Source organism: Chlorocebus sabaeus, chromosome 3, assembly GCF_047675955.1.
Source record: "Chlorocebus sabaeus isolate Y175 chromosome 3, mChlSab1.0.hap1, whole genome shotgun sequence".
Classification (NCBI taxonomy): Eukaryota; Metazoa; Chordata; class Mammalia; order Primates; family Cercopithecidae; genus Chlorocebus; species Chlorocebus sabaeus.
The window spans coordinates 59786826-59812360 of NC_132906.1; the positions used below are offsets into that span (position 1 = coordinate 59786826).

The 25535-nt window shown below is 35.5% G+C and overlaps 1 protein-coding gene across 1 annotated transcript in view; it reads left to right on the forward strand.

Annotated features, from left to right (window-relative positions):
• SCEL (sciellin) overlaps positions 1 to 13492 on the forward strand; it is a 110769-nt gene extending 97277 nt beyond the window's left edge. Inside the window, exons 29-34 of the mRNA XM_007960628.3 lie at positions 2030 to 2122; positions 2816 to 2887; positions 5548 to 5622; positions 8909 to 9017; positions 10926 to 11028; positions 12478 to 13492. Of these exons, the coding sequence (XP_007958819.2) occupies positions 2030 to 2122; positions 2816 to 2887; positions 5548 to 5622; positions 8909 to 9017; positions 10926 to 11028; positions 12478 to 12494 (469 nt within the window). The 3' untranslated portion in view covers positions 12495 to 13492. The remainder of the gene's footprint in view (positions 1 to 2029; positions 2123 to 2815; positions 2888 to 5547; positions 5623 to 8908; positions 9018 to 10925; positions 11029 to 12477) is intronic.
• Positions 13493 to 25535: the final 12043 nt, after the last annotated feature.

A 25535-nucleotide genomic window follows, 5' to 3' on the forward strand; every position in this document is an offset into this window, starting at 1 on the left:
CCACTAACAGTGTAAAACAGACTTTAAACCAACAAAGTTCAAAAGAGACAAAGAAGGCCATTACATAATGATAAAGGGATCAATTCAACAAGAAGAGCTAACTATCCTAAATATATATGCACCCAATACAGAAGCACCCAGATGCATAAAGCAAGTCCTTAGAGACCTCCAAAGAGACTTAGACTTCCACACAATAATGATGGGAGACTTTAACACCCCACTGTCAACATTAGACATATCAACAAGACAGAAAGTTAAAAAGGATATCCAGGAATTGAACTCAGCTCCGCACCAAGCGGACCTAATAGATATCTACAGAACTTTCCACCCTGAATCAACAGAGTATGCATTCTTCTCAGCAGCACATCGCACTTATTCCAAAATTAACCACATAATTGGAAGTAAAGCACTCCTCAGCATATGTAAAATAATAGAAATTATAACAAACTGTCTCTGAGACCACAGTGCATTCAAACTAGAACTCAGGATTAAGAAACTCACTCAAAACCGCTCAACTACATGGAAACTGAACAACCTGCTTCTGAATGACTACTGGGTAAATAACGAAATGAAGGCAGAAATAAAGATGTTCTTTGAAACCAATGAGAACAAAGACACAACATACCAGAATCTCTGGGACACATTTAAAGCAGTGTGTAGAGGGAAATTTATAGCACTAAATGCCTACAAGAGAAAGCAGGAAAGATCTAAAATTAATATTCTATTGCTGAGGACAATACAAATGCATTTCAAACTCATAGATAATCTTTGTCCTTTGAAGCTCTCTACTTGTTAAAGTTGGGTTTTGTATTGTATATTATATGATCTGAACATTTTCAAACGATTCTTAGCTAGGTTTGTGATTCTTGGGATGACATATTCTAGCAATCATGTTAGAAAACCTAATAATATTAATTCCACCTTCTCATCACTTAGTAAAATTTTAACTCACTTGGATGTTTTGTGAAACATCTGCCTTAAAACCAGATGGTTTTCTGTATGCCAGAGATAATATGTAAACAAACGCTTTCTTCTTCTTTAAGAGCTATCTGGAAATCAGCCTGTTTGAGAATGATAAGGCTTGATTAAGACCTAAACTCTCATTTAGGTTTTCATATCTCTTCTATGTCAGAGTTTATTAACATGGAGGAGCAAAAGGAGCTAAAATTTTCTCTATTTTTGCATTAAGAATCTCCTCTCTTCCATAGGAAAAAGCACATATGCTTACATTTTGTTAAGTATCATGACATTTTTAGATGAGCAGAAATCTAGGTCAGAGTTCTTCTGCCATCTTCAAGATATTGCCTTCCATTAAAAACAAAATGAAGACTGGAATTTCTCAAAGCAACCCCTGGATCATTTTCATGCAATTGATAAATTCTTAGATATATTATACATGGGAAGCTTTCTATAATGGCATTACTGGTGTGAAAATGTTACAGAAACCAATTTCAGATGATTTCTGTCCTTGATAAAAAGAGCAATGTTAGGCCGGGCGCGGTGGCTCACGCCTGTAATCCCAGCACTTTGGGAGGCCGAGAGGGGCGGATCACGAGGTCAGGAGATAGAGACCATCCTGGCTAACACGGTGAAACCCCGTCTCTATTAAAAATACAAAAAAAAAAAATTAGCCGGGTGCGGTGGCGGGCGCCTGTAGTCCCAGCTACACGGGAGGCTGAGGCAGGAGAATGGCGTGAACCCAGGAGGCAGAGCTTGCAATGAGCCAAGATCACGGCACTGCACTCCAGCCTGGGCCACAGAGCGAGACTCCATCTCGGGGAAAAAAAAAAAAGAGCAATGTTAGCTAATGTGGCACATACGTACAGATTATTCTTAAAGGTAAGGCAGAGGTTTCCGTAGAGGGAGTAAAATAGTACATGCATTCTATTTGTGTTATCTGTGCAGAAGCCAGGCAAACACAAAAAGATTCACATTGTAAAATAATGTTAATTGAGAAGAATTTTAATAACACAAAAAACTTCTAGTGACCTTGATTTGAAGTGCCAAATACTTGTGTTTGCTTTATCAGGCTAGATGCCCAAGTCAACGAGTTCACCAACCCTCTGCACAACCAGTCCACAAGAATTGCTTCCCATTCTTACGAAGCCAGGAACAATCTCAGGTACTGTGGCCAACTGCAGAATAAACGACAGGACTATTCTCCTTTTGTTTTATAAAGATACCCCACACCCAACTTGACCCTTTCTTTGAAATGCAGAAATTTCTAATTTTATGTGGGGTTACCTGTATAAACAGCTTTACTCAAAAGTATTGAGTTCATGAATGTGTCATTGTGTGACATCTGGTAGGAAAATATCAAACGTGATTTTCCCTTAAAAAGTCTGCAATTTAAAAAAGCATGATTGTGACATTAGTGTGACATTCTTTAGGTAGATCTAAAGGCTTGGTTAAATCAGATATTGTCATGATAGCTAATTAAGGTCTACTTTTGGTTTGAGGTTCATGAAGAAAGTTATGGTTTGGAAATATGAATGAGACATCAAAGAAAGAGACACTATAACATATTACACAAATATTCAAAAATAATCCTCATGTTCTATAAAAGAATTACCGAGTGATCAAGTTTTGTAACAATACTTAGGAAGTAAACCAAGACAGTGGAAGTTAAAAACAAAATGGGAGACAAAAAATTTTTGCAGTGCTGTATTAATACCACTCTAACATCATGTTTCAACAATTATAGCTCAGAAGGAACATACATGCATTACATTTTGCTTTGAATTAGAAAATAGCCTTGTTTATGTTATCCTTGCAAATAAACTTTAAACATGAAGTAAAATGATTTGTTTTGCAGCTCTAACACTGGAGCCAAGCAGGCAGGACCAAAGGATACTGTTGTGTACACAAGGACATATGTGGAGAATAGGTATTCAACATTTATTTCAAATATTTTGCTTCATTTTATAATTTTGAAAGGATCTATGTTTAATAAGAGATGCTATTGTTTTAGGGTGTGCTTCTTTCAAATAGAAGACCATTTATGAGTACACTGAGTTCTACATATATAATTCTCTATAATGTTTCTGATATTATGTACTTGGGCTATAAATAATTGTAGTCATTAGATGAACTCAATAATATTTTAATATAACACATGTATACATAATAGGGTTGCCATTTGAAAGTCCTCACATAAATGCATATAACTATATGGTTAAAATAAGCTTTATAAAATGCACAACTATTCCTATACTAATTTGGAGTTCCACTTGAATTAACTGATTCTATCTACAGTTGTTTACTGCCAATCTAAAATAAGGGGTATAAATTTGAGTAGTGCGTCCTGGCCCAAGTTGTAGGATATTGATGTTTCAATTGAAATCTGCTGCTTGGAGTGATGGATATTGGGGAAAATGTAAACCAAGGTCAGGGCTCAACAATTCATTTGGTTTTCAAGGAATATAAAACAAGAATTGTCCCAATTGTGGAGTACAATAATGGTGGGGCACACAAATGCTGCTATACATGACCCATATGTTAAGACAAGCCCATTTCAAAGGGGTCTAAGAGAAGAGTATTCAGGGAGCCTTCTGTGTGGAAGGCAGTCGTGATGGGGATCCAGGAAATTCAATACATGTCAGGAGGTGAGTGATCTTCCAAAAAAGGTTTCTCAAACCCATGCATAATTTACCTTGCAAAATGCAACATCAAGATTGATTTTTTCCTTAATCTAATTCTCACTCTCTGGTGTGTTCAAGTCAGTGATTTCTGCTGTCTTTCAATTAAACTAAAATTTAAAACACTTCAGAGTAAACTTTAAAATAGCAAGTAGTTACTGAATCTGAAATAAATTGGTAAAAAGATGAGTAATATCAAATAGTATTATAGTAAAGGCAAGGTGTGAAATATTGGTGAGCAATAACATAGGCTTTTTTTCTATATTTACATAATCTCTCACATTTTTATCCTTACAGAATGTCACATCAATACATTTTGATTTTTCAAGAAATTTCTTATGGGAACTAATGCCAAACAACCACAATATTGATTTTTGCATAATGAATAATTTATTTAAGAATGAGGAATATTCTGCTAAACATCATGCTCTAGATTTTTTTGATTAATAGGATAGTTGGATAAAATAATATTAACTTGATTCCTGGAAGTACCAAGACTAAAACATACTTATTTTATTATGATGACTGTGGTTGTTTTTTTTTTAAAGTACATACTGTATATACCCTGTACATATGTGTATCATATTCACATATAGAACAGTAATTCTCAAAGCATCGTCTCTGGGCCACCACCATAAGCATGACCTGGGAACTTTCTAGGAATACAAATTCTCTGGCCTCACTCCTGCCTGCTAAATCAGAAACTCTACAGCTCCGGCCCAGCAACCTGTGTTTTAACAAACTCTTCAGATGTTCCTAATGTGCATCTGAGTTTGAGCACCGTCATTATAAAAAGATAATATTAATATTGTGTCGTATCAGGCTAATAGTCTGTTGGCCAGAAGCCTCTGGAAGGATTGGTTGCCTCCTGTACCTTAACCTAGCAAGGATGGTGATGTACCTTGGACATCCTTAAGTTCCCTAAAATCTACATTGACAGACAGTGTGATACAGTACAGAATCCCTAGAGTTATATTTGAGGTTGAATCCTTCTTTGTCGTTTCCTAACCATGTAGCCTCAGTGATGTTACTCTTCCAGTCTCAGTTTCCTCATCAATAAAATGGGAATCATGACATACGTCCTACATAAATATGTGCAAATTCTTATGTAGCATTGTGGGATTATGGGTTTCATAAAGTAGATTTTAGTTCTGACGGCAGTCTGCCTCCACGAAATTTGGAGAGAGAGATAGGTTTCTCATTTAAAAATCCCAAGTGAGGGCCATGTGGTTATCACTCATTGTATGAAATAAAGAAACATATTGCTTCTATTCTTAATATATGCCCAGATAGCATAAGTGCTTGGGAAGCAATTAAGGGAACCAGCTGGTTAGGACATTACAGATTTTATTTGTCTCCAGGAAAGAGTGGTGTTTAAAAGCTGGGACAATCTACATAATAGAAAAGAGAAGACTTTTAAAAATCATACTTCTTTTGCTTTCGTTCTAAATTATTCTTTCTTGCATATATTCAAGTAAAAATAAAAATTTTGGGTGCTTTTTCTAAAAGTTCAAGAATCTCAGTTTCTCCCTGTGAATGGTGGGTCTGTGTGCTTGCCCTGTTTGTGCTTTGAGTATTTTCTTTACGTTACATTCTGCGCAGCTTTCTTTAGTAAACAGATGAGGTGCAAGTATAAATTTCATGAAAGATGAGGACTTCTTTTCCTGCTCACACTTGTTCCTGTATTCCTTACCCTACTCTCTATTTATTTTGGTATATATGTCAGTTTGGGGGTGACTTGTGTATCAATATTTCTACAGATTAAAAAAGGTGTCAGTACATCATCCTGGCTTGTAACATACACAAAGATAAAATATTATGAGGCTTCATGAGATGGTGTGAGTGTGTTTTCTTATCTACATAAGGAAAATTGCCTGACTCTCACATGCCTGTATATGTTTGTTCCTAGTAAACCACCCAAGGATGGATATCAGGAGAATATCTCCGGAAAATACATACAAACTGTTTATTCAACTTCTGATAGGTGAGTATGTCTTTATTTCCATACATAAAAAGTACACACACACATGCATGCACACACATTTTTATATATATGTATATATAAACTATACGAGTATATATATATATATATATTTCATGCTGTCCTTTGTCCTTGGAGATGGTTCTGCTGATGTTTCTTGTCATGTATGTGCATGGACAGAAGTGCATCTCAATAACAACAACTTCTGCATCCAGGAATTTGTTTCTCGGCTTCCTGGCTGTTGCTGCTGTCTGATTTTGATGCATATTATCAACAGACCTTTCTGTGCCTTACAGCTGCCTCCCAGGCCAGCCCCTGGTGATCCCCAGGAGGCCCCAGGGCTACCACATTATTAGCATTTAGGCTTCATTGCATCCATAGACTGCACGCTCAACACCCGCTTCTTGTGCTTTTCTGCAACCTGCTTGGCTTTCAAACAGCCATGCACATATGCTGCTGTGACCCACTCTGGGCCCAAGCTCAGTTCCCAGGAGTGGAGTTATGATGCGGATTGATTGAGTGCTGGTGAACTGGCCCCGTTCCAGGTTTTTGCTGTTAATGATCCTCTTTTACCATTTAACATTTAGTGGGGCACCTAGGTGACACTTACGAGAGTATGGCCTGCAGATTTCCAGTGAAGTAAATGAAAATAAATAATTAGCATTTCAACTCAAGCCCTGGAAACAAGCCATCATGCAAATGTCTGATGTTCCACTGATGGTGTTTCTTTATAGCAGGGGCTGGAGATATGACTCACTGAGGGTAGAGACATACTTTATTTTCTTACGTAGTCTCAGCTTCTAACACAGTGCTTGGTACCTAATGTGTACTTAGTACTTTTTTTTTTTTTGAGAACATGAACCTATGTTCCATTTTCTAAGGGAAACATGGGTGAACCCGACATCAAAATTATATCCCTTTCTTGTCACTTTTCCAATATTTTGCCCACTAGCAATGCTTTGCTAAGTGTCTTGCCTATAAGTCACACCACTTTGAGTAGTAAATTCATCGACACCAGCATTAGAACTACAAATATCTGGATAACCAATTAAAAAAAAAAAAAAAAAAAAACAGAGTTAGGTTTTCATAATGCTTCGAAAAGATCTTTGACTAACTGTATGATCTTAATAAAGATAATACCAACATCAATGCATTTCCTGAGCTTGTATTTCAATTATTAACTTAAGGGAGGAAAACATTCTCCATAGAAGTATTGCTTTTAATAGAAACACTTTAAACCTTATTCCTAAAGTGGCTTTGAAATTTTTCTTAGTCATCAGTGCAGAAGTCGATTCTCCATGAGACCAGTCAGTTCCACAACCTTTTGCTGTTGATAGTGTGTGAAATTGGCGATGTTCTTACAGTTCTTATTTAAGCAGGTCAATCCTGTTTAAAGTGGTTTCCCATGTAACGGGATAAAGTCCAACTTCTTTTGCACATTCTCCGTGGTCCTGCAGAACCTGCTCCTGCAGAATATCCTTTGTATGTTCTGTTCACTCTGCTTGGAATTCCTCTACCATCCCCTCATCCCTACCCCACCAAGCCCACCTTGAGAGCTCTTTCCTCTTCAAACAATGCATATAGCACTTTTTTCTGACAAGGCTTTCCTGACGTCACCCCAGGGGTTGGTGGTTCTCTTGGCTCTGCTCTCCTCACTCTGTGCACGTACCTGTATTCCACTGTGATCATAATATCATGCATCTGGTTTCCCCAGTGGAAAGAGCATCTTGTCAGAGGAGACTGTCTCACCACTCTTTGTATTTGCAGCACCTAGATCAGTGCCTGCAGAATGCATGAGGGACATAGAGCACCTATTTTCTACTCTTAAAGTGCTTACAGTCTTAAATGGGAAATTTAAGTGTATGCATACATATGTGTGTGTGTTTATGGATAATCCATAGGAAAATATTTGCCAGGTAGCTATAAGCAAGCGGGTACAGAACAGATAAAAGCAGAAAATATTCATTTATATACACGAGACCTAGAAAGATGTTACTAGAATGATGAAAAGTATAAAGCTAGATAAAGTTTATCTGCTATAATGCCTTTCTTCTCCCACTTTCTTTTCCCTTCCATTCTCTCTCCTCTTTGCTCCTACTTCTGGGCTTGGTAATAGATTAGTGGTTCCTGGGTATGACTAACTTATTTCAACACAATGAGTGCAACAGATCTTTGGATTCATTGTGTTAGGACCACGCTGCCTCCATTCACATCTTCACTCTTCCACTCACTGGTTTCATGATAGTGGCAAGTTACTTATCCTTTTGTGCCTCAGTTTCTTTTTTCATAAAATGATGATAAAAATAATAATATTGGCTTGTCAGGAATGTTGTGAAGAGTAAGTGAGTTTATGTAAGTAAAGTGCAGAGAAAAGTGCACTTCACATATCATATAAAGCACTATTTAAATATTGGCTGCTTAATTTCACTATCCCATTGCATATCCTACTCTGGAAATGTCAGGCCTGCATGGTAATACCCTGAAACTGGTACACTCTGCAGGGTGCTATGTAAGACTGTCCTAAGACCTTACAAAAGGAAAAGGATCCTTTCTTAAGGTTCTGGTGTGACTCAGGATATTTTGGATTCTGCTGATCATATCTGCAGATCATTTATCATTGAACATTATTTTAACAAATATTTAATATTTGTTATTTAATAAACAAAACTCTCTTTTCTTCCCCATCAAATTTGTGGTGGGGTTATATCTTGCTGGAGGGTATAAATTTTGTCACAATAGGGATCCTTATATCCTGAGTCTTACAGTGGCACCAAGAGGAGTGTTTTGGTGACTCTGGCCCCTACAGTCCCAGGCACTACAGACTCATCATTTTGCGAGTTTATCTACGTGCTCTTGAATGGATTTCTATTTTGGGTCTATTGAATATTTTGAGAGTTAAAAATTAATCTGCAGCATATTTTTTCCATGTAATCTGTAACACGATATATGTAAATTAATAAATAAAAGCCCTCAACTACTTCTGAGGAGTACTTGAGATATTTCCTAATTAGGAAACTGAGCATCTTTGTCCCACCCAGATGTACTCTTGATTTCTGATGAATTAATAATTTTAGACTTTCTCTCATGTTAGTTATTTGATATCATTTTGAGATAACTAGAAGAGTCAATTCTATTATTAGAATAAGTAAACTCCAAACTTTCCTTGATTTTTGTGAAATTTTCTAAAGTGTCATCAAAATTAACATACTGTTTCTATGTGAGTTTATAGGGAATATATCTGTCTTTTGTATTATGGCAAATTTGTTTTTAATTGCTTACATCTCTATAGGTCTGTCATTGAAAGAGATATGTGCACTTATTGCCGAAAACCCTTGGGTGTAGAAACTAAAATGATTTTAGATGAATTACAAATTTGCTGCCATTCTACTTGCTTTAAGGTAAGGATGTGTTTATTTCACTTAACTAAATAAAAAATTGCATAATGACTGGAATAAAAATAATAATTTAATGTAATAAATGAGATGAAGCAAAAGCTTTCAGAAGCACTATCAGTCACATTAATAGTACACTACTTAAATATTTCTGAGTTCTGCAGCCTAAACCTCAAAGGTTTGTAATTACCATCTTGGCTTTAGACTTACAGTTGATTACTGACACATTTATTCACTCTTACCCTAGAGATTTAAATCAGTGGGGAAAAAAAAACAACTTGTTCTTTTTATAAAAGTTTTTGCAACACTTTACTAAATTATGCATTACAGAAAATATGTGATGAAATCAAAACAAGAAAATAAATTGTTGAGAAGAAAGTTAGCAGTTTCTTACCTTATGAAATTAGGACCAATGGGTTTAACAATAGGTGAATGTCAGTCTGCTTTTGAGAGCATAATTAGTTGTAATTAATTGTGACTCAATAAATAATAATAAAATTTTCATTAGTAGGCTAAAACTTCATAGTTTGTGCTTTCATAGGATGCTTCTTTGCATTCTCACCATAGCATTGGGTGGATCGACATCATTGTTTTTGGTGTAACTGCATAAGCACTAAATGGGAATCTGAAGACCTGAGTTCTGGTTTTGCCTCTGCCTGTAACTGTGACAGTGTGACTTTGGACAGCCATCTAAATTACCTTGACCTCAGTTTCCATAGCTGTAAAATAAGGTGTTGACTAGACCAGTGGATCTCAATCCTGGCTGCATATTATAATCATCTGGGGAGATGAAGAGAAAAATAGAATGATTGGGACCAGCCCCAGTTAAATCATGAATCTTAGAGGCAATTATTGGGCATTGGTATTTTTAAAAAGCTCCTTGATTAATCTAATGTACAGTCAGTTGGAGAAACAATGGGTCAAATATATGATTTCTTTCTAGTGCAACATTCTACGGTTGATACGAATGATCAAATCCAGTCAAATAATGCAATACTTTGTCAATTGATTGCTTCTATTTCTATTACTTTCAAACAGTGACACATAGCAATCAGAAATGTAGTAACTCATTTTGAGCAAAACATTTCTATTTTAGGGCATAATGTACAGAATTCTATATAAAGATATAATCTGCATGTTGTATAGTTATGAGAACAAAGTTTTTTTAGTTATGAAATATGTTCTATTAAACAAAACTTAGTTTATAGCTTTTTATTTAAAATTACTATGCAGAAAAATTTAAAGCAAGAATATTCTCCTGATCATTGCTTTTAGTAAATAGAAATATTTTCATTTATTACATTTTAGATCATTTATTTCTATTTTCAGTGTAATTTCAATAAAATATTACTGAGAATAAAAACAAACATCTTCACTCTCTTAGAAAAATACTGGTTGTTCTATAGCCATAGCAATAGAGAGCCACATGAACTGGTTTAGACAAACCCAATTAATCAATGACAGTTTACTTCCATGAATTGGCTTCTGAAAGCCAACCAATCAGTGACAGCCTCATGCTTTGAAGTCAGCCAATCAGCAGTGGATAGGTCTGAAGCAGAGGTCAGCCCTTTCCTACCTCAAACCAGCACAACTCAAAATAAACTTTTTCCCAAACCCAGTCAGATCAGCAGTTTATTTCTCTCCATTAGGTTGTGCCTGGACAGTGTAACTAGCTCTCCTTTAAGTTAGCAAACAATGCACATTTTTGTGTTTGTTTGAGATACTGAATGGTCATCTTGTCCTTGGCATAAACAATTTCTGGACATTTATATCTACTCCACTGTGAGTGAAGTAGAAAACCTCAGTGGTAGACATCCCTTAAAGGCGCCTCGATGGTAGAGAGATGATGTCTGTTCCTCTAATAATCTAGACTTCATTTATAATGGAAACTTTATATATATATTTTTTCTTTAGTGTGAAATATGCAAGCGGCCTTTGGAAAATCTACAAGCGGGTGATAGTATTTGGATTTATAGACAGACAATACACTGTGAACCTTGCTACTCTAAAATTATGGGTAAGTGTTACACTCTGTAAGCATTTAACACTTTTGTTAACCTTAATGAGCATTTGGTATCATTTAAAATGATATATTTTAATAAAGTAAAACATTTTATGAATTATATTTAGTTAATAATTCAGCTGCAGATATTTATAGTATGGTAGTATTTTGTTTAATGGTGTGAAATCAATCAATTTTTATATTGTCTTCTGGTATCAGATTAGATATAGATACAACTAAACCAAAAGGTCGTTCATTTTAGAAAATTTTCCATTTTTTCCAAACATAAAAAGATATTCTCTACTCACATAATTGTTTAAATTGAAGTTCATATTCGTAAATGACATTTTATGCTTGCACTTGAATATTGTATAATTTTTAACTAAATTTGGTTATTGCATTAAATGCTTTTGAATATTACTTTTAAATTGAAAATTTAGTTAATTCTATGTAATTCTACAAAAATGTAGCATTTAAGTTTTTTATCCATCTAAGATCAATATTACTATAATTTGTACTCTTAATTAGCATATGCAATGTGAGAAAAGGATATTGAGGACTTGTGTTTTTAACTAACATTTTTTATAAGCTACGTATGAAAGGTTTAAAAGCTGATTTAAGAGATGTGCACATTGTACCATAAATTAGCAAAATTAAGTCCTGTGAAACTTGACTGGTTTTTAAAAGCTACTATCCACATTTTACTTTTAGATTCAGTAGTAAGTAGATAAAATAACCAAAATGATATTGAGAAGATGGTCAACAGTACTATGTGAAAGGCACTTTTTCCTGCTGTCTTATTGGTATGATGAATGAAAGAGGAACACTTGGGACCCCTATGTGGGATCCAAAGTATTGAATTTAATGACAAATGTGTGATATTAATGAGCCACTGGGAGACTACATCTAGAAAATGCTCTGAAAAAATATCAGAAACCCACATTCCATCAGGCTGCAGAATAAATTACAAGAACATACCTAATTATATTCATACTTTGCCTTCTATATTCTGCTTCCCCCAGAGAGTTCTCATACTCACTTTTCTTCCTGAATTAGTAATCTTATGATGATCTAATGTTATATCATGGGTCTTGATGTGCATGGTGGTAGCTCTAAAATTTTTATTCTCCCAGAGTTCATGATGTGGCTTAGCGGGTGTGATTACCAAAAGACTCAGAAGTTTTTGTGTCTTCCCCCTATATGTACTCCATAGGCATTGCATGTTTTATAGTACCTATAAGTTGTCAGGAGATGACTCTCAGACACCTCATAAATATGCATACCAGGCGTCTGGTACATCATATACACAGTATGACCAAAAGCCACAGTGATTATTTCAGAAGTGGAAGGAAAAGTGGAATCCTTAATCTACCACTACCCTTTGGGCGAATAATTGTCTGAAATTTTTAATGATGAGCTTGTTTTTGTACTGAATTTGCATATCTTTTTTCTTTTAATTTTCAGCAAAGTGGATTCCATAACTCTGGCACAAGGAAATCAAGATGAAAAGCACTCATTAAGGAATTAAAAGTTACAAGTTTTATCTTAATAATATGTAATCTAGAAAAGCTTTCACATTGAAGATCAACTCTTATACAAAATTAATAATTCTGTTATTGCATAAGCAATCTAATTGTCTTCAATAAGGTCACACACATAAAAAGAGCCATCTGGTCTCTGGTTAGAGTTAGCAATAAAAAGTTCAAATCGTTCCGGATACCAATGTCAAAGGAATGATGCTTCTGATAGGCAGTGAGCATTACTCTCCAGCCAGGTCCATCCCTGCTCCATATGTTGGCTGTGAGTGGTTTCCATTTAAACTGAGTTTCTCATTTCCTCACCTTTTATTCTCTAAGAATTCGGGTTCATAGACATTGACATCCTGAAGAACTGTCAAGAAAGCAAGATATGTTTCCTCCATCTGCAAAGGAAATACTAACAACACTTTTCTTATACAGTTGGGCAGAAAGATGTTAACATAAAAAGTTTATAGACCTCAAAAATCACTAAACTTTCCAGATCTCTGTGCTATTATTTGTAACATAAGGGGCATTGGATAACATGATTTCTAAGGTTCATTTTGCTTCCCAAATTCTCTGATTCTAAAGCAGGTTTTAGTTTGCTCTTTGGAAACATGTATGCATATGTGTTTATTAAGCCTATTGAACTAGGTAGGACATATAAACAATTTAACTTTAGTGTCATTGTTTAATCACAGACATAGTGTTTGAAAATTGTGTTTTAAAAAACAGAAACAGATTGATGGGTAACAGGTAAAATCATACGACATGTATAGCTTACATGTAATTATTTGTTAAATTTTCTTTGTATGCATTTCAAAATCTGGGTATACATATAATCTTTTAGAAGTAATGGTTATGGACTAAAAAGATATGTTCTTTAGCACGTTATATATACTCATATTACATAGCACCTATTTACAAAAGGCTTATAAAAATAAAATGAACTATCAGTTACATAGAATCTTTATGTGAAGTGTTTGTAAATGTAATTCACTAACATTAATTTTGTCAATGATAGTGATCACAATCTATTATATTCTCTGTTGCGCTGTTTAACTTATTTTTAACTACTCAAGCTATAGATTTTAATTTTAAGAAAGTTTTCTGAAGAAATTGAACATGTAATAATCATGTGAGGAACTGGTATTATTAACATTGGGAAATTGCACTTTTAAACCATTTTATGTGCATATAGCAACTGTTTCTAGAAAAAAGATGTATGGAACATGGAAGTGGGGGCAGAATTCTAGAGAAATTAAGGCAGTTGTGGAAAACTGCTATAAACTAGGGAGATTAAAATATATCATGCATTTTCCAAATGTTAATACATTCAAAGAATTATTCTCCTGTGTAATAATTTCATGCCTGTGTTCCTCTTAAAGCCTGGTTCACAAAGTGTTAAACACAAAATGCTTATCAAAATAAAGCAATGTATAATTGTTGTCCAATGAAGAGGGAGCCAGGAAAAACAATTAATAATAATTTTATATTCATTAATTCATGCTTGATGAGAAGCAGTGGTAATTGAGCCACATGTTTTATTGTTCTTTTATTATATGCTATCAGAGTGATCAAAAGAAATAATTTTCTCAGAGTTGAAATTCACTGCAGAAAAGGATGGATGAAATAGTATCCCTCCCTTTCATCTAAAGTATATTAACATCTCAATGCCTTTGTAGTAATTAAAATCATCTGAATATCATTTAAAAAGTATAAAAACCTAAAAGGAACACATTTCTCATTTTCTATAGCTGTTTAATGGGCCCTCTCTCCTATAATAATGTATTAAATCAAACCAAAAGCTGTTGTAAAAATGGAATAGGCATGAAATGGAGAGAGAAATGTTTCTGATTCATCAAGATCACTTCATTATGTCTGGGTTTATTTTCACTATAGAAGTGACAGATTCCCAAAACAACTTACAAGATCTCACATTTTTTGCAGGCTATTAATTATGTTATGACTGACACTTTTCCTGGGCACAATTGCCTAAATCTAGGGATACTAGGTCCTGAATTCTATCACCAATAAAAAGATGTCTCTAAAAGAGAATGAATAGCTTCATCATGACAATGTCCTTCTAAATAAGTCAAAGACATATAATAATCTCAGAAATAGTGAGTGTAAAATGATATTCTTTCTTTTAATAAGGCCAAGAAATAAGAATTTATTCAAGAAGTAATATGTATATCTTAATGGTTTGGTTGCAATCACTCAACTTATTAGATATAAGTGATGAGATGGTCCAGCTATCACTATTGTGCATTCCCTGACTTGTTTACTATGATGGAAAATTGTGAGTGTTTGGAATATTCAGCTTGATAAAGAGCTCTACCAGAACAAGTGACTGTTGGGTCTACATCATGGCAAACTAACAAGGATGTTGATTTTTTTTTTTTTTTTTTTTTTTGTACTACTGAATTTGCTGGTTATTTTGATACAATGTAAATAAATTGCTGTTAAAGTTCCAGCTATTTGCTAGTGCTCAACAGTTCCCAGAGCCACCTATAAATATGCGTATAACGTGGGCAAGCCATGTTCCTTTTTGGACACATTCCCTACTGTTTAAACTATGGGGTTTAAAATATTGACTTTCGAATGTTTCCACCAATTCAACCATCATATGACTATGAATCTATTCCTGTTACTTACCCAGTTCTTAGATGATATCTTTTATTAGATGCATAAGAGTTGTTGAATATTTTGTATGTACTTTAGAATTGCATGTTGACTTTATCCCAACACAAGTTGAGGCACCATTTTGACCCTTATTTACTGGATCTTTGTCCTGCTTAGAAAGTATGCCTTCTGGCTGGGCATGGTGGCTCATGCCTGTAATCCCAGCACTTTGGGAGGCCAAGGTGGGCGGATCACCTGAGGTTGGGAGTTCGAGACCAGCCTTACCAACATGGAGAAACCCTGTCTCTACTAAAAAAATACAAAATTAGCAGGGCATGGTGGCGCACGCCTGTAATCCCAGCTACTTGGGAGGCTGAGTCAGGAGAATCGCTTGAACCTGGGAGGCAGAGGTTGTGGTGAGCCGAGATCGTGCCATTGCACTCCAACCTGGACAAAAAGAGCAAAACTCCATCTAAAAAAGAAAAAAAAGTATGCCTTCTGAGAGATATTAATGAAATACTCAAATGTATGAGGTAGGTAGTGATTTCAATGTTTTCACTGTAAGAGAGGAAAGTGATCATGATCATTGCCTTGTAAATGCCTTCTGGAAAGGATCTTTGTATTCTCTTTGATACATTCTTCTCATTAATACATCTAAATGCCCAATTATTCTAGGTTCCTTAGAAAAAAATGCATAGTTTATCATCTATCGTTGTTCATTCATTTATTCATTTGTTCTGTTATTCAATAACTTAAAAAAAGACCTACATTCTAGTTCCCAGGTATAACCCAAACAATCAAGGTTCCTGACCTCATGAAACTTACATTCTAAAACCAGCAGGAGGCGGAGAAGGAGTTTGAAAGTCAGAAAACAAATTAACACAATAATTCTGAAATTGATAAGACTTATGAACGAGTGAAACACAGTGACTAGATGAAGGAGTAGTTTTAGAAATAAGGTGGTCAAGTGAGGAGGTAATATTTCAAATCATCTGGATGATGGGACGGAATCAGCCTGGGAAAAAGCTATCCAGGAAAAGATGTCTTAGAATTGTCCCAAATCAGGCCATTTGTCTGGGCTAAACTGAACCTTGCTTCTTTAAATGTAATGAGATGGAAGTTCAAAGCTGCCAGGAGACAGAGACCAGTCAAAAGATTTGTAAGTTTCCTCTATTACATGGTTCCACAGGGAACCACGTAAGACAAAAATCAGATGTTACTCAGACTGCTTTCAATTCTCTGCCATGATGGGTTACCCAAATGCCTGCTGAGTCCTGAACTTTAGGCTGAAGTTGCTCACCTGGGCCCAGGCAGGCTCTGGTGACTATTTTAAAGGTGGGATGAGTAAGATCTGGACCAACCTGCATCTTGAGGGGAAGTAATGGATCCTGTATGACATTTCCTCTCCTCATCTGAGGCCCTAAGGATCATATCCCTTTCTGTTTTCCAAACAGAAACATTAAACAGTAAGGCAGCATCATTTCATGTTTAGGAGACTTCTCATAGGAATTTTATAAATGTGTTATTTTCCTTTGTTGCAATATGAATAATGCATCTGGAAGAAAGAAACTTTCGATCCTGGTATAGCTTTCTTAACAGCTAAAATGATAGAATTTTACCTATTTTCCTAAGACAAAAGGAAAGATTGTGAGCTTTAGGGGTCCTTCAGCTCATAAAGACAAACCAAATTGAAAGTCTCTCACAAGAAAGTGTTTAGGCCCTACGTCCAGTGAAACTTCAGTGTGACTTAGAAAAGACTAAATACATAGAAAGACTGCCAGGAGGCTGGAATTAGGCTGGAATGGGCATGAAGAGATGAGGTTGAAGAAGCAGGCAAGATTCTGGTCATCATAAATCCATAATGGATCATTAAAGATATACATCATTAAGTGAATGTTGAAATTTGGTAGAATTCATGTATACCTTTTAGATTTGTATCATTAAAATATTATTGAGTATGATTGATTTCACAAACAGGTTAAAATTATATTAAGACAAATTTAGTCAACTGATTTTTGACAAAGGCACAAAGGCAATTCAATGGAGAAAGAAATAGTCTTCAAAAATAGCGCTGGTGTTGGAAAAATAAATGCTCAAATGCAAAAACAACGTAAACAAACAACACCTACACACAGACCTTACACCTTTCACAAAGATTGACTCAAAGTGGATCATAGACTTAAATGTAAAATGTGAAATTATAAAACTTCTAGAATAATACAGGAGAAAAGCAACATGAGTTTTTAGATACATCACCAAAACCATGCCCTATAAAAAATGGTTGTATATAAGTTGAACTTTGTGAAAATTAAAAACTTCTACTCTGTGAAAGACATTGTTAAGAGAATAAAATATAAGCCACTGACTGGAAGAAATTATTTGCAAACACATATCTGATTAGAAACTTGTCCCTAGTATGTAAAAATAATTCTTAAAACTCAACATAAGGAAAAAAAAAAAAAACTTAGTTAAAAAAAATGGGCAGAAGACCTGAACAGGCATCTCACCAGAGAAGATACACAGATGTCAAAAAAGCGTATGAAAGATGCCCAGCAACATTTGTCACTAGGAAAACGCAAATTGAAACAACAAGGAGATACTACTATATGCCTATTAGAATGGCTAAAATCTAAAAACTGATAATATCAGTTGTTAGCAAGTACTCAGAGCAATAGGAACTCTCATATTCATTGTTATAGGAATGCAAAATTGTGTAGCCACTGCCATAGTTTGGATAGTTGTTCCATCTAAATCGTGTGTCAAAATTTGATCCCCAATGTTGGAGCTGGGGCCTAATGGGAGGTGTTTGGGTAATTGGGGAAAGTCCTTTATGAATGGCTTGGTGTCATCCTTACAGCAATAACTGTGTCTCACTCTATTAGTTCCCACAAGAGCTGCTTGTTAAAAAGAGCCTGGTGCCTCCTGCCTCTTTTTATTCCTTTCTCTCTTGCATTAGCTCTTTCACACACTGGCTACTCTTCACCTATTACCATGAGTGAAAGCAGCCTGAGGCTTTCACTAGATGTCCAATCTTCCAGTCAGCATAATTGCAAGCCAAATAAGCCTTTTTTCTTTATTAACTACCCAGCCTCAGATATTTCTTTATGGCAACGCAAATGGACAAAGATATCCACCTCAGAAAGCAGTTTGGCAGTTTCTTAAAAAGCTAAACATAGTCTTAAAATATGATCTAGCAATTGTGCTCCCAGGTATTTACCCAAATGATTTGATAACTTATATCCATACAAAAACCAGTATATAGATATTTATAGCAATTTTATTTATAATCATAAACAACTGGAAGAAATCAAGTTGTCCTTCAATAAAGAAATAGCTCAACAAACTATGGTATATCTATACAATGGAATAATATTCAGCAATGAAAAGGAATAAACTACTTAGTCTATAGAAACATGAATATATCTCAACTTCCTATTGCTAAGTGAATGAAGACTCCATACTGTGTGATTTCATTTATATAAGTCTGAAAAAGACTCCATACTGTATGGTTTCATTTATATAACATTCTAGAAAAGGTAAAAACATAGACAGTAGACAGATTAATGATTGCCAGGGATTCAGGGAAAGTGTGTGTGTGTTGGGGGTGGTGGTACAGATGGAGAGCTAAGTAAGTGAAGCACAGGGAGCTTCTTAGGGCAATAGAACTATTCTGTGTGATACTGTAATAATGAATACATGACACTATGCCTTTATCAAAACCCACAGAACTTTACAGTACAAAGAATGAACTCTAATAGTAGGCAAATTAAAAATATCATTTAGGAGGCCAGGGCCAAGGGATTTCAACATGAAATGCAGAATGTGACAAAACAGTCTAATTGTATTACAAATGTATGATACAGTATCACTAAAGAGGAAAGGGGGAAAAGGTCTTGACCTCCGTAACTTTGAAAATGAGTAAAGATTGTAAGACTAAATGCAAAAGCAACTGTATACAGACGTTGTACTCTAGTTGATAAAGTTCTTTCCCATGGGCATAAGGGTTAACAACTCTGAAACCACTATACAGGTATCCTGGAATTGAACAATTAAGTAAATGGACAGCAGATTGTGGGAGCCAGGCTTTTCACTGTTGCAATTAATGGTTACAGATAAGCAAGCAAAGGAGGCTGGCTAGAATGATTCATGTGGCAATGAAAAAGAGTTGGAATTATCAGTATGAACTCATGATAGCTTAATACAGATGCAGATGGTTATATATAGAAACATTTGTAGGTATGTGTATATAAATATCTATATCAGTTACCATACATATATATATTTTCTTGCTCTCTCAGATGAGAATGCCTAGAAGCAATGAAACTCCAGTAGCAGTGAGCATACCTTGCATTCAGGTCTTGATTTCTCATACCATCTCCCATAGAAGGAACCGGCACTCTTTGGCAATATGACTGGTTCTTGGACTACAGCAGGATGTACATAAGATAAACCTGGAGCATCGTATAGTGCCAGAAAATAAGGAAGTGCTCAAACACACACATGCACACACAAAATGATGTGAATATGTTAAAGGGACATAGAGAAGTCAACTGAAAGAGCTCACAATGGCCAAACCTGGGAAAAAATTGAGCAACAAAATAAATTATGTAGTATTGAATTATAATCCAAAGTGTAAAATAAATATCCATGAGGCTGTGATGGTGTAAGTTAAATAATGGAACAAATAAATAAATGGAGGAGAAGACAGAAATCTCCCATGTGAAGAATTCCAAATAATTTATCTAGCTATTCCATTCTTAAGGAGATGGAACATAACTCTCCACTCCTGAAGTATCAGCTGTGCATAGTGACTTCCTTCCAAAGAGCACAGTATGGAAAGAGGGGTGAAATGAGTAACTTTATGGTGGAGAAACCTGACAAACACTTCCTCAGCCAAGTGATCAAGATTAACATCAACAGTAATAAATTGTGTCACTGGCACATACCCTCAATATGATGTGATAAAAGTGGCCCTATACCTCTGCAGTCTTCTTCCTTGAAATGCATAACTCTAGTCTAATCATGAGATAAATATCCTTGAAATCCATAACTCTAGTCAAATCATGAGATAAATGTCAGAAATATCTTAACTGAGGGCCCAGTACTCCTCAAAAGTATTAAGGTTATTAAAAACAAGGAAGTCTGAGAAACCGTCACAACCAAGAAGAGGCTAAGGAGATACGACAACTAAATGTAATATGATATCCTGGATGGGATCCTGGAATGGGAAAAAAAGACATTAGGTAAAAACTAAACAAATCTGAATAAAATATAGATTTGAGTTTATAATGGTTTATTAATTATGACAGATGTACAATACTAATGTCGGATGTTAATAATACGGGAACCTGAGTGTGGGGTATACAGAACCTCTATACTATCTTCACAATATTTTTTGTATGTCAAGAACTACTATAAAATAAATAAATCAAATTGAAAAACTACTACGAAAACCTCTATGCCATTTCACTATTGCTAGGCACGTAAACATTGTCAAATGTTAGCTATTGTATTAGTTAAATACAGGCTAAGCTTCTATAACAATGAGATTCAGAAAGACCGTGGCTCCAAACATATAGAAATTTATTTTTCTCCCCGCATTACAGTCCAGAATTAGGTTGTGGTCCAGGGAAGGCAAGCAGCTCTGTTTCTAGGTCATCCAGGGATGCCGGTTCCTTCTGTCTTCTTGCTCCACCATCCCCTAGCAAGCTGCTTTCAATACCAGGTCAAAGCAGGTTCTCCAGCTTTGCTTCCGCTTTCCAGCATCCAGGCAAGGGGGAGTGGAGAGCAGCCATCTTCCTTTTTAAGGATGTGACACAAAAGTTGCACATGACTTCCACTCACATCTCATTTGACACACCTTGGGACACTTGACTAGGTGTAGTTGCACAAGAGAATGAAATGTAGTCTCTAGGTGTAAGTTTTCATTACATTGAAGGAGTTTCTATTATTAAAGGAAGAAAGCAGAATGAATATTGGAAATAAAGAGCAGCATCTATCAAAAAAAAACTGTTTCTAGAGTTGCTTGTTCAAGTACCCAAGTCCACTTTTCTTCCTACACACAGAACACTCCTCAAGGAGGACATCTCTAAATCCCATTCAATTACCCATCCAGTTAAGAGGCTAGGGATTTTGGTTGACCCTTAGTGCCCTCTGTTAGGTGCTGATATGACTTCTTCCCGTCCAGAGACCTACAGACTGAAATGTGAGTTATCTGTCCTCCCAGGCGTCCAATACATCACTGTGGAGTAGGAAAAAGATAATCACAATGAGAACTCTCATTCAGAAAAGGGAAGGATGGAGATTAGCAGTCTGTGGTCTGTGTTAGCTAACAATTTTGCCGGCCAGTAATTATGAAAAGTTTCCTCTGGTATTAAGTTCCTGGGTTTGACCTGGTTCTGCTCTCTGGTAGGAACTCCCTTGTCCACTTGCCTCTATGGTCGCACCTGAGGTGGACGTTGTGGCTGCACAGCTTTTATGGCCTGCTTTCTACCGGTGTGGGTTTGGGGACAGAAAGGTTACTTCAGGGTGAGAGGAGGGAATGGCAAACTATTATAGCTTCTGTAAGTCTGGTTTATGTTTTATTTTTAAGCAGTACAATCTGCTCAAAAATGTAATAGACTTCTAGTCTGTTTCTTCTAGTCAGTTCCATATGAAGGCAACCTTAGCAAAGGCCTTAGGTGGTCATAGTTCTTCCATGTGCAGACTTTTCTCTTTTATTTACTGGCTTCCATGCTTGGCTCATCCCTCTCTCCCTCAATTGAATGATCTTTGCAGGTGAGTTGATTCCCACTGTTTGAGGAAAAGCACTAGATGGAAGTCCCTGCAAGAGTTTCTGAGAAACAGTGATATCTCTTGCTCTTTGTCATAAAGCTACAGTTGGATTTCCTAGTGTATTAATCCATTCTTGCACTGGCATAAAGAAATACCTGAGGCTGGGTAATTTATAAAGAAAAGAGGTTTGTCTCACAGTTCCATAGGCTATTCAGGAAGCATAATGCTTACATCTGCTCAGCTTCTGGGAAGGCCTCAGGAAACTTACAATTACAGAGGAAGGTAAGTAGGGAGTGAGGCAGCTCACATGGTGGGAGCAGGAGCAAGAAAGAGAAAGTGGGGAGGTACTACACACTTTTAAACAACCAGATCTCATGAGAACTCACTATCTTGAAGGCAACACCAAGGGGGATGGTGCTAAATCATTCATGAGAAACTGCCCCCATGATCCAATCACCTCCCACCAGGCCCTACCTCCAACACTGGGAGTTACATTTCAACATGAGATTTGGTGGGGGCACAGATCAAAACCATATAATCTAGCTTGGTTAAATCCTCAATCACTGGACTCCCAGTCTATCTATATCTATATCTATATCTATATCTATATCTATATCTATATCTATATCTATCTATATCTGATAGATAATAGATATACATGTTTTCAGGGTACATGTGATAATTTGATATATTCATATAACCTATAAAGATCAAATTAGGGTAATTGGGGTATTGATCATAAATATTTATCTTTTGTGTATGTGAGGAAAATTTGGATTATTCTCTTCTAGCTTTTTGAAATGTACAAAGACCGATTATTGTTAATTATAGTCACCCTACTGATCTATTAAACACCATTTCTTCTATCTAACTGTATATTTGTACCCATTAAACAACCTCTCTTCATCCTCCCCTTCTGCCCACCCTTTCCTGGCCTCTGGTAACCACCAATATACAATCTATCTTCATGAGAACCACTTTTTAAGCTCCCACTTATGAGTAAGAGCATGTGATATTTGTCTTTCCACGCTTGGCTTATTTCACTTAATATAATGACCTCCAGGTCTATTCATGTTGTTGCAAGTGACGAGATCTGATTCTTTTTTATATCTGAATAATATCATATATATATATATAATTTTCATTATCCATTCATTCATTGATAGGCTTTTAGGCTGATTCTATATTTTTGCTATTTTGAATAGTGCTGCAGTAAACATGGTAGTGCAGATATCTCTTCAATATATTGATGCCCTTACTTTTGGCTATGTACCCAATAGTGGAATTGCTGAATTATGTAGTAGTTCTATTTTTAAATTTTTAAGGAACCTCCATACTGTTTTCCAGAGTGGCTGTACTAATTTACATTCCCATCAACAATGTAAGAGGGTTCCCCTTTCTCCACATCCTCCGCAGAATCAATTGGTCCCTGTCTTTTTTTATAAAAGCCACTTTAACTGGGGTGAGATGATATCACATTGTGGTTTTAATTTGCATTTCTCTGAAGATTAGTGATGTTGTACATTTTTTCATATACCTATTGACCATTAGTATGTCTTTTTTTGAAAATTTGTCAGATCTTTAGTCCATTTTTAAGTCAGATTATTAGTTTTTTTTCCTGTTAAGTTGTTTGAGCTCCTTATATAGTCTAGTTATTAATCTCTTGTCAGCTGGATAGTTTGCAAATACTTTCTCCCATTCTGTGGGTTGTCTCTTCACTTTGTTCTCTTTCCTTTGCTGTGCAGAAGCTTTTTAGCTTGGTTTACTCCCGTTTATCTAACTATGCTTATGTCACCTGTGCTTTTGAGTTCCTACACAAAAAATGTTTGCCCCAACCGATGTTACAGAGAATTTCCCCAATGTTTTCTTCTTGTGATCTCATAATTTCATGTCTTAGATTTAAGTCTTTAATCTATTTTGATTCGATTTTGTATATGGTGAGAGATAGGTATCTACTTACATTCTTCCTCATATGGATATTCAGTTTTCCCAGCACCATTTATTGAAGAGACTGTTCTTTCCCATTGTTCTTGGTGCCTTTGTTGAAAATGAACTAGCTGTAAATGTGTGGATTTATAGCTGGGTTCTGTATTCTGTCCCATTGGTCTATATGCCTGTTTATATGCCAGTTGATTTGGTTATTATAGCTTTGTAATATATTTTGAAGTCAGGAAGTGTGATGCCTACAGCTTTGTTCCTTTTGCTCAGGATTGCTTTGGCTATTCCTGGGTTAGTTGGGGTCTTTTGTGGTTCCATATACATTTTAGGATTGTTTTCTCTATTTCTGTGAATAATGGCCTTGGTATTTTGATAGGGATTACATTGAATCTATAAACTGCTTTGAGTAGTATTGACATACAAATTTAGCAGTATTAATTCTTCGAATCCCTGATCATGGAAGAGCTTTCCAAATTTTGTGTCCTTTTCAATTTCTTTTACCAATGTTTTATAGTTTTCCTTGTAGAGCTCTTTCACTTCTTTGGTTAATTCCTAGGTATTTTACATTCTTTGTCATTACTGTAATTGGAATTATTTTCTTGATTTCTTTTTCATATTGTTTGCTGTTGGTGTATATAAATGTCACTGGTTTTTTGTATGTTGATTTTGCATCCTGCAATTTTACTGAATTCATTTATCAGTTCTACCCAGTTTTTGGTTAAATCATTAGGATTTTTAAAATATAAGATCTTGTAATCTGTGGACAAGGCTAATTTTACTTCTTCCTTTTCAATTTGGATGCCCTTTCTTTTCTTTTCTTTTGTTTTCTTTTCTTTTGTTTTCTTTTCTTTTGTTTTCTTTTCTTTTCTTTTCTTTTCTTTTCTTTCTTTCTTTCTTTCTTCCTTCTTTCCTTCCTTCCTTCCTTCCTTTTTTTCTTTCTTTCTTTTTTTTTTTTTTTTTTGCCTGATTGCTCTGTCCAGGGCTTCTAGTACTATGCTTAATAAAAGTAGTAAAAGTAGGTATCTTTTTCTTGTTCTAGATCTTAGAGAAAAGGCTTTTAACTTTTTTCCCATTCAGGATAATGTTAGCTGTGGGCTGACAAGAGATATCTTGAGATATCTTCCCTTCTATAACCAGTTTTTTAGGATTTTGATCATAATGGGATGTTGAATTTTATGGAATATTTTTCAGAACTTATTGAAATAATATGGTTTTAGATATAGATAGCGTCTATTCTGGAGAATGTTCCATGTGCTGATGAAAAGATTGTGTATTCTATAACATTTGAATGAAATGCTCTGTAAATGTCAATTTTGATTACAGGTCTCAGACAGGACTGAACTGCAACATGTAGGCATCTGTGCTTGTGAACTGACTAAATTCTGCTTTATTTCATCTCTCTCATGGTAAATGCAGCATCTTTGTCCATTTGAGCTGTGATAGCAAAATACAATAAACTGGGTAGCTTATCAACAGCAAAGCATTATTTCTCACAGTTTTGAAAGCTGCGAAGTCTAAGATCAAGGTGCCGGCAGGTTTGGTTTCTACTGCAGTCCTACTTTCTGGTTCAAAGATGGAAACTTCTTGCTCTGCCTTCAAACGATAGAAAAACAAAGAAGTTCTCTGCAACCTCTTTCCTGAGGGTACCATCTCATTCATGAGGGTCCC